The sequence below is a fragment of the Clupea harengus genome, chromosome 19 (genome assembly GCF_900700415.2).
Source record: "Clupea harengus chromosome 19, Ch_v2.0.2, whole genome shotgun sequence".
Classification (NCBI taxonomy): Eukaryota; Metazoa; Chordata; class Actinopteri; order Clupeiformes; family Clupeidae; genus Clupea; species Clupea harengus.
The window spans coordinates 16780623-16790603 of NC_045170.1; the positions used below are offsets into that span (position 1 = coordinate 16780623).

A 9981-nucleotide genomic window follows, 5' to 3' on the forward strand; every position below is an offset into this window, starting at 1 on the left:
AATATTTGTTTTGCCTTTGTGTTGTCCTGTTATCATCCATACTCATTGTAATCACAAGCCTCAAATCCCACAGAAACATTCAACCAACCTAAAGACTGCAAAAGCTGGTAAACTTGATTCTGAGGTAACACCCCAAACCAAATGCATATCACATATTAATAACATGCTTTTACATGTCATGTTAGAAATATTTCATGTACATTATACAATAATGCATGTTATTCATGTTATCATTACATTAATCACATAAATAGTAGTCCCCCATTAGCTTCACACTGCTGTTTAGTGATAGTTACCGATTGTGCTCAAAGGCTGTGGCTTCTGTGTCCTGCCTCGCATGCTTTTCATCTATTCTACCTATTTCACATCCCGCTAGCGGCTAACTCCATCAGTGCTACTCTTGGGTAGCCAGGTAAACTTGATTTAACTAATTGTGAGTAGCCCTGAAGAAGACGTTTAGGAGTGGTAAAGCTTAGATGAATGAAATCAAATGCATGCAGAACTGAAGCATTTAGACAGTACACAGTGGCTTCTAAAAAGATACCTACTGTCCAAGGGTGTCTTAGAGGCTGATGTGATAAAAAAAAAGAAGCCTGGTCTAGGGTGCCTGATGTATCAGGCTAAAGTGTTGACCATCCTGACCTTGCCCACCTGTGACTTTCAGGAGCAGAGCACTATAGCCAAGCTTGGCCTGGAGCTCCGTCTGCTGACCTCGGACGTGGACTCCGAGGTGGAGCGATGGGAGGACCAGGAACACGACATCGCCCGTCAGAGCCAAAGCATTTCTAGTATGGCGTACTCCATGTACCTCTTCACCAGGTACGCACAACCAAGAAAAAGGCTGTTGTACTTTCTGTGATACTAATGGTGGACTGGCGATCTCTTATCATCTCTTACGATGTCTTCTCATCTCTCTAGAGGAGAAGGGCTGCTAAAGACGACACTGGACTTGTTCCACCAGGCAGAGGTGAGGCCAGCTTTCCATCATAGCAGCTGTGTTAATTGGACCCGTCCACAGGTGTCGTTAAGAATGTTGCAAAATGTGTTGTGAAATCAATACGTTATTAGCTGAAGAGAGTGGCTCATCGTTTATCTCAGGTGATGGTAGGACCTGGGTCTTCAGGGACCTCTTTTTAACGTGTCCCAGGGCTGACTGTTTGCTGTGTGGTGGTGTTTTAATGGCTGTGTGTGTGTGTGTGTGTGTGTGTGTGTGTGTGTGTGTGTGTGTGCGTGCGTGCGTGCGTGCGTGCGTGCGTGCGTGCGTGCGTGCGTGCGTGCGTGCGTGCGTGCGTGCGTGCGTGCGTGCGTGCGTGTTAACCGGGTGTTCAGTAGGTAATAGAGTTAGTCCCAAATTCCCTGTTTCCCTGTTAATCAGCGAGGCATTGGCCACTGCAGCACTTAGGATGAATTGTCACGGTTTAATGAACACAAAATCTCATTTGTTGGTCTCACTTTACTTCATAGCGTGTGTTTCATTTCATGTATTAATGGAGCAATTACTATGCAGCGATCTCAGCCCTCCGAGCACAATTTGCTTAATACTACCAGGAACCCGGGGTTCTTAAGCCCAGGGAAATTGTATGGTTTTGTGTTATCTCAAATGTAATCACTGAGATTACACACACTATTTGCCCCGGTGTAAGGCAGAAGGAGGAGGAATTCAGGGCACGTTTGCACAGAAAGTTGTCCCACCATTGAACTTTATTTTGCCGTTGCCTTTCACTGTTTTAAACTCACAGCTCAGCCCTATATTATGTGTATGACTTATGACATGTCAGTTTCGTTGTAGGCGGTGGTTTATAATAGCCTGAGTTAAACAACATGTGTTCCCCCCCCTCTCTCCACAGATGCTCTCTGAGCAGGGACTCCAGTTGTGTTCGCACCTGCACACATTCTCTACACAGGTAGGAAAAGAATCTGGACTGAAAAGAAAATTGTTTCTAGTTTCTTCTCTTTTTTTTGCTCCTCCATCCTGCCGCAATACACCAAATCTCATTATTTCTTTCTTTCTCTCTCTCTCTCTCTCTCTTTCTGATTCTGGGGTATAATTAAATGTCTCCCTCTTGACGGCCGATAATGACGGCCATCCATCTCTGAAGGGAGAGTGGAAATGGTGGCTATCGGAGCTGGGTGACCCTGCTTGAGCGGGGGCACGGAAGGCTAATAATGCTTAATCACAGTGTGCGGAACCTCTGAGCCACTCTTGTTTGATTAATAACTTCAAACAAACAAACTCTGCCAGGGCAGTTTCCACCCTCGTTAACCCTTACTGTTTGTTCCGACCATGGTATTAATCTCAAAGCACATCCATTAAAAAATAGCCTTTTGAAGATTATTACTCTTAATGCCTCTTCCTGTGATTATAACCAATAGCTAACGTTGCTTACATTCATATAATTACACAGTTATCAGCCTTAAGAGCAAAAGACTACATAGAATGTGTACTCGTTCTGATAACTGTGTAGTGAGGAGTTCCAGAGGCGGAGGGGAAGGGGAGGGGGGGGGGGGGGGGGGGGGTATGGGGTGTGGGGTGTGGGGGTGGCTGGGCTTTTAGGAAAAGCCTCTGTGGAACTTAACTCCTAATCTTGTATGTTGGCCTCAGCTGCTGGATGAGGAGAAAGGCGTGATCCTGTCTGAGACGGAGAAGCTTGCAGCCTCGTGTCAACAGCTCCAGATGGGGGCGAAGACTCCTGTCCAGGGGAAGAGCGCCACCTTTCAGAAGGTAACGTCTTTACACCTGCACCCTCTCTGCTGCTCTAATCCTGTTGCCTCTGTAATCTGATGCTAACAAAACCGAGATCATGGATATACCAGTACAGCATATGGCATCTGAAAACTCAGCTGTCACTTGTTCTGCAAAAGTCCCTCAATTAAACATCTGTTGGGACCATGGGGCCGAGTACAAATTTAGGATTTCAGAAGCCAATCTTCCACCTTCCTCCTGAAGTGTGTATTAACAAGTGTTACGACCCTGGCGGGTCTAGGCCCCGCCCCATGAGATTTGCATGCCTGTTCTCTATCTGTCGTTACAACAGGTAATTGGATCCAGGTGTATGGGTGATTGGCTGGGCTACAAAAGCACTGCTCAGATGGAAGTCGGGAGAGCGTTGGATTGGTCGTTGGTGTTTGGATAGGAATTGGATTTGTGGATACTCATTGGATTTTGGATTTTCGTCGTCGTCGTCGTCGTCGTCGTCGTTTGCTTTATATTACCATTTAGCTGACTTTACATTACATCTTTTGTTTCTCTCCACAACCCTGACATTCACCACACGTTTTCCTATAATTATTAGATAAATATATACTTGTAACCCTTAATAAATAACTTATTATTATTATATCATAAATTCTGCGTGGCCTCCCCTTTATGTTTCGTGCCAGTGAGCTGGGTGCGTTACATGTGGAGGCTCGCCGAGATTGTTTTCGGAATGACGTAAGGTAACTTTTCAGCCACTCATTGGGAAATAGTGGTGGTAAAGCTGCATTTAATTTTTTAGATCGGGATATTAGCCTTTGTTGCTGACGGGCACAAAACTGCCGGTGCAGCAGGAAGGGTATTGCAAATTGGGGGAGACACGCGGAAATTGTAAGTGTTAAACTTTTGTTGTTTTCGTTGGGTTGCCGTGGATGAGGGAAGTCACTTTTGAAAGTGACGACAGCTGTGGGCTCTCGTTGGGAGAGAGACGGGCTGTGCATACTGGTTAAATTGGGTACAGGTGTTTGTAACTGGGTGGTGATAGTAGGTGAGTACCTACTGAGCAAACGCAAACCCCTGCGCAGGTTAAGAGCGCTTACCGCTGTTTGTTGTTTTTGCCGTGCTTATAAGAGTTTGTTGTTTTCGTGGGTGTGTCGGACGCGCTGGGGTTGCCTTACCGAGGGATCGGTCTGAAATAAAAACTGTGAATGAGAAAGTAACGGTGGAAAACCGAGAGCTGCTTGCTCGAATTGCAGAAGCATCTGAGGAGTTGTCAGCCAGGGAACATGAAGCAAACAGGCGTGAGAATAGTTTGCAACTTCAGCTCAACGAGGCATTCAGGTTGAATAATTATTTGACGGCACAGATTGACGCACAAAAAGCGGAAATGGTGGAACAACGAGAGGATTAAGGCAAGACAGAACGAGAAAGCAAGTGTCTCTGAAATGTTCCAACAACTGCAGAGTGATCATGAAACAGTCACCAGCAAGCTGAACAGGGCATTAGCTGGAGCTGAGGAGAAGGCAAAGGAAGCCCTCTCCAAGTATCAGTCAGAGCAGGAGGTCGCTGGTAAGCTGCACAAGGAGATGTAGGTGCAGAGAAAAGAGTATATTGAGAAAATTGCCACACTGGGAAAAGAAAGCAAAGACAGAGAGGAAAAGATGGACAAAATAAAAGCTGTCGCTGTAAAGGCAAAAAAAGAGCTGGATAAGAGCAGAAAGGATGTTGTTGCTCTGACCGAAGAGGTGGGGGTTTTAAAAACAGAGCGAGACAGTGTTTCAGTCGCAATGAAGGACAGTATCCACAGGGCTGCGGACTATGAGAACCTCAGGTTGGATTATGATGGGCAGACTGAGCTATTGGGCAAGGGGTATGATTCTCGCTTGGGGTGCAAGAGGTCCCGGGTTCAAATCCCGGACGAGCCCCCACATGTAACGCACCCAGCTCACGGGCACGAAACATAAAGGGGAGGCCACGCAGAATTTATGATATAATAATAAGTTATTTATTAAGGGTTACAAGTATATATTTACCTAATAGTTATAGGAAAATGTGTGGTGAATGTCAGGGTTGTGGAGAGAAACAAAAGATGTAATGTAAAGTCAGCTAAATGGTAATATAAAGCAGACGACGACAATCCAAAATCCAACGAGTATCCACAAATCCAATTCCTATCCAAACACCAACGACCAATCCAAAACTCCAATCCAACGCTCTCCCGACTTCCATCTGAGCAGGGCTTTTGTAGCCCAGCCAATCACCCATACACCTGGATCCAATTACCTGTTGTAACGACAGATAGAGAACAGGCATGCGAATCTCATGGGGCGGGGCCTAGACCCGCCAGGGTCGTAACACAAGCCACATCCTCCCCCATGCTAAAGTTAGTCTAATTACTGAACCTGCACCCTCAGCCCATAGCCCATCTGTTCTTAGACATGGATTTGATGAGCTGACAGACTGAGCAACAGAACAGACTGCTGAATATGGTGCAGTGGAAGCTCATTGGGCCTGCATGGGGACTGATCTATTTTTGCCAATCCATCTTGTTAACATAAAAACCGAGTGTGCTTTAAGAATGCTGATGCAATGATAGGGGTTTGACTAAAGTATAAAGCATTCCCACTTAGCCTGAGCTACAGCATTTCAATAAGTACATTAATGCACAGTTAAAAGACTGTGTTGTTATGTTATGCATTTTACTGTAAGTAATTTTTTTGTATTATTTCAAATTCCTTTGTTGATTCCTATACTAATGGAAAGTCAGGCTGCTCTGTGTATGCAGCGATCAGCATCATTAAGCTAGGCAGGCAGTCAGAAGTCACCATCAATGTTTCCATGAGGGAAAGATCAAAGACTCTGCCTCAGATGTCTAGAAGCTCCCCGGTTGCTGTGCTTTTTTTATGTGTGTAGTACCACAACTTCACCCTGAACATTTGTCAAAATGTCAAAATATTTTTTCTTCTCCTTTCAGGTGGAATCATCGATACAAAACACCAAAGGCGTTATGACTGTGGTGGTCTTCCTTTTGCCAGTCTGTAATAAGCTCTTAAGAAAGGTAAGAGATCAGAACAGGGTAGAACAGGTCCCGCACCTTACAATCATTTATGAGGTTACATCTATGTGCTGCTAGTGAATCAATGCAGTGTCTACTCAAGACGGCTTATAATATAGAACTAACTTGATCGTTATTGTTTCAGCAATAGCAGAACTGCATTCAATCCTTCTACCCTCTGATATCAGAGCCATACGAACCAGTACAAAATTCTAAAAATTCTGTTAGAACTACTGATGAGATGTTTTTTTTCTCCTGTCATGATCTTACTTCTCTCTCTCTTTCTTCCCTTCATCTGTAGTCCAAGTCAGAGAGGAGCAGCCTAGAATCACCACAGAACTGGAGAGACAAGCAGCTGCCAACGGCGGTCAGGGAGGACGCAGTCAACGGCAAGAGCAGCAACGGCTTCGGGGTGAAGTCCCTGGAGCAGCACATGGCCAGCCTCACCTTCCTGGAGAGCAAATAGCCCCTGTGAAACACCCCACCCCAGCCCACGACACACACACACACACCCCGCTCCACTCTAAGATGCCACACCCCTGACGAGTCCTTTTCACAAGACCTTCTGGAGCAACTGTCTTACTGGGCAGACAGGAAGAAAATGCATACACACACACGCACACACAAACGCACACACACACACACAAACACACTCGCACACGCACACACACCAGATTGCAGTGCACTTGCTCACGGCGTGCCTCCTGCTGTAGTGACATTAATTTGCTTTGTGGTGCGCAGAACTTCATGACCTGTTTGCCTCATTTTACAAACACACACACACACACACACACAGAAAACATCATTCAGTCTGTGCATGTCTTTCTGTAAAAGCAAGCCTCTTGTTTACTGTCGTCATGCAAAAAGAAAAAAAGGTGTACTTTCAACCTCATAGGTGTGACTGTGCTTCTCATCATGACAACTTTGCTGAAAAAAAATGTTATCCTCAGATCCCTGTGCTGCAATGCAAATGAGAGCGGCCTTCGAGACATTTTAGACACACACTAATTTATCTGCCTCACTGTTGCCAAATATGTATATTAAATTGGTCAATCATCAGTAGGTGCACTTGGCTTACTAATAGTCTATAATATTAACTCCCCGTGCTTCCCAACAGCTAAATGGGGAATGATTTTGAATAATTGCCTTTTAAATGTCTGGTCATCAGAGTACGATTAAAAAAAATATATATTTTCGAAAAAAAAAAAAAAAAAAAGAATAATAATTCTGAAGAATGTGTATCTTTGCCACAACAGTACGGTGACCGTGTTTCATTGCAGGGACACCAGTCCCTTTTAAATGTACTCGTTATATGGATTCCCAGTACGGACTGCCATGTAGACCACTGTGATGCATATTGTTGTTGTACTTGAAACATAAAAAGATGTCTATGGAAATGATGTTTGTTACTTTAAAAGAATATTCAAAAAAGGTTAGAATGAAGACAGGAAAAAAAGCTTTAGAGTTGATAATGTGTGCAGCTATGAAACTGAGTAAACCTCTCAGATGAAAAGTGCTAGTTTTGGACCATCAATCCTTTTGACAGTTTGAATGATTGCTAAGCCAACAGAAGAAAAAAAATCGAAATATATACCTTATTTTTCTTAAAGTATGGATGATTGTCATTTATTTATGTATTCTCACCAACAAAAAATAAATATTCTGCTGTACAATGTTGCCTGTCTTGGATGAGCCGAGAATGAATATGTAAGTCTGAACGTAACAACCATTTTGAGTAAGCACAAGCTTTTATCTTTTTTGATGACCTCCATCGCACACTTTAAAGAACTCGTAAAGAAAAAAAGGTCTGGACAAGCAACATCTTCTCATTAAATACATTTGACAAGTATCCATGTAAAATTGACAAGCTTTTAATTTGATCAACCAAAAAAAAAAAGAAATAAGATCTCACTATTTGAAATGCATAACTTAAGGTTGAAGGCACAGTGCAGTATTTTTCAGTGTGTGCTAACAAAGAATAAACTGAGATAGTCATTGCCCAAGCTTTCTGTACATGGCATCTTCGATCCATTCCCAACTTTGACCTCTTGGGACCCCCAATATGCTGGTCTTCTTCAGTGAGGGCGTCAAAGGTCTCAGTGATCATCTTTCTATACTTTCGCCCACATAATAGGGGTTAGAAGTACCCCAGTAAACTGGCTGGCCATTGGCCCTACTATCCCCTCCTCAGCATGGCTCTGGCTGCTGATTGGCTCGTTTAGAGACGACCTCTTCGTATTGCGCCCTGCTCAGCAGACCCTCTGTCACGGTTTTGCTCTCCTCGAATTTCGGGAGGATTACGGCGATGTAGCCTTCTGTGGAAGGCTGTTGGAATTCAAAGAGAGGCACTATTATTGATGCTGAAATACCAGGTGACCGAATTTAAAAAAAAAAAAAAAAAAAAAAAAAAACAGTTCCGCACTTAGTTTGACAGCATTACGATGTTTCAAACGGCACTCTAAAACATATAATGAAAAGATGCAATCACCTTTTGCAGCAGGAGGTCGGGCCTTTTCAGAATGTCTTCATTCACTTCTACGAGCCGGCCTCTGATGCAGCTGTCAAGAGGAGCACATTCATTTCAGAGAGTAGATATCATCAGTTACCTCAGGGCCAGAATAAAAAGTACTTTTTGGACTGTGTTTGGCTATAAGGGTTGTCGCCTTTTATACACCGCTCAACAGGATGTGACTTCAGTTCGGTTCGAGCCCCCAAACCGAGAGGGCCATTCAGAATAAAACTGTGAGTGGTCTGGGTTCACAGAGTTCAGTAATCCAACACCAGAAGAGAGAAGCTACTCATGACAACTTTCTTTCAAAGGATGTCAAGAAAACATATTATGAACATGCTTCAAGTTTAATGTTTAAAAAAAATAAGAGCTACACATGCATCAACCTACAGTAGTAATCCACTGAAGACTGCATGTGGGGAAATGACTGCCTCCATCCTTACCTGAAAATGGTATACTCAACTCCGTCTGTGCACATGATTCTACAAAGTGGGGCATATTCTGTGAGAAACTGGCCTCCCTGAAAGAAGATAAAAGCAGAACTATAAATGTAAGATTTTGAGGCCCATAGCCACAAGAATGACATGTTCCTCTTCTAAACTCATCAAGGGATGCTTGGGATATACTGAAATTCGGCTTTGAGCAAAAGAATGACATTTTAATTCCTAATGCAAAGCAGTTGACAGACTCACTCGCTTTGACTTTCCAGACACTTTATTTTTCAATCGGCTGCAGCCAGCACTGATCTGATAGTTGATGCTTTTGATTGAACGTCCATCCTGAAGGATAGGGTGTGTCTCAGCAAGGGTGATCACACAAATTCTGTGAAAACAAATGCAGCCAATGAAACAAATGCCACCTCAAAACATCTATGTGGCCACAGAAAGCTTACAGGGAACATTGGTGCTATTTGACACACACAAACACACATCTCAAATTCATTAAAATGAAACAAACCATAGACTGCAACAATTTACACACGCTTTATGTAACCTACCCTGTGCCGATTTGCACTCTTTAACGGAAAACTATTTGATATAATATAAGCAGTGCTAAAGTTTCACATCACCCCATTCAGACCACTCGGGCCTCACCGTCCTCTAATTACCTGTTCGAGTGCTGTAAAACGCAATGGTCCTCACATGCGTTTCCTTTCAGATCTGAAAGGGGAACAAATGTGACAGTAAAAGAAATGCTAGCAGACTCACAAACATGTTTTAATACAATGGCATCTACATACGTCACAGAATAGATTAACAAATTAGTATATCACCTTCAGATGTTTGACACACGGTAATAACATTGTACAATCACAAACAGCCGATTAACTTCTCATATCTCAAACCATTACATAGGCTACCAACAGCCTGAGGTTACCTGTTCTGTACCAACGTGTGTAATATCGGTCAATCACAGAAGGTGCCTCTTTATGTTCTGATATTTCCATTTCGCAAAAGGTACCGATCGAGGTCGACCTGCAGAATAAATTTCTGAGAAAATGATGGCTATTAGAGCTACGATTAAACTAAACCTCACAATTAGACGGCTTCCGTAATAAACTCAGGCAACACATTTACAACGGCGACAACTCGAATCGAGTTTCTCCCTCGTGATTTCACAAGTTACTTTACTACAGATGAATGGCTCTTTACTGCCATCTATCGAAATGGAGTAAATAGGTGCAGACTTCTTCGTTGACTTTAAAGATGATCATCATGACCA

General features: G+C 43.4%; 2 protein-coding genes across 4 annotated transcripts in view; one reads left to right on the top strand and one right to left on the bottom strand.

Annotated features, from left to right (window-relative positions):
• ctnnal1 (catenin (cadherin-associated protein), alpha-like 1) overlaps positions 1-7654 on the top strand; it is a 49000-nt gene extending 41346 nt beyond the window's left edge. For all 3 annotated transcript variants that reach the window (XM_012829575.3, XM_012829576.3, XM_042710683.1), the window contains exons 13-19: positions 74-124; positions 665-819; positions 919-967; positions 1848-1904; positions 2603-2722; positions 5670-5753; positions 6052-7654. In XM_012829575.3, coding sequence (XP_012685029.1) covers positions 74-124; positions 665-819; positions 919-967; positions 1848-1904; positions 2603-2722; positions 5670-5753; positions 6052-6216 — 681 coding nt within the window. In that variant the 3' untranslated portion in view covers positions 6217-7654. The remainder of the gene's footprint in view (positions 1-73; positions 125-664; positions 820-918; positions 968-1847; positions 1905-2602; positions 2723-5669; positions 5754-6051) is intronic.
• Positions 7349-9894, bottom strand: abitram (actin binding transcription modulator). The gene is made up of 6 exons (XM_012829577.3): positions 9637-9894; positions 9368-9419; positions 8952-9081; positions 8703-8779; positions 8239-8308; positions 7349-8075 (listed from the first exon to the last, which is right to left on the bottom strand). Exons 1-6 carry the CDS (start codon positions 9704-9706, stop codon positions 7938-7940), a joined length of 537 nt encoding a protein of 178 aa, XP_012685031.1. The 5' UTR covers positions 9707-9894; the 3' UTR covers positions 7349-7937.
• Between the last annotated feature and the right edge of the window lie 87 nt (positions 9895-9981).

Bases quoted from the DNA above. Each gene is read 5' to 3' on its own strand.
- abitram (XM_012829577.3), bottom strand. From the start codon at position 9,706: ATGGAAATATCAGAACATAAAGAGGCACCTTCTGTGATTGACCGATAT. The intron at 8,780-8,951 runs GTGAGTCTGTCA...ATCTTCTTTCAG, and splicing joins TGTCTGGAAAGTCAAAGCGA to GGAGGCCAGTTTCTCACAGA. The intron at 8,076-8,238 runs GTGATTGCATCT...GAATTCCAACAG, and splicing joins CCGACCTCCTGCTGCAAAAG to CCTTCCACAGAAGGCTACAT.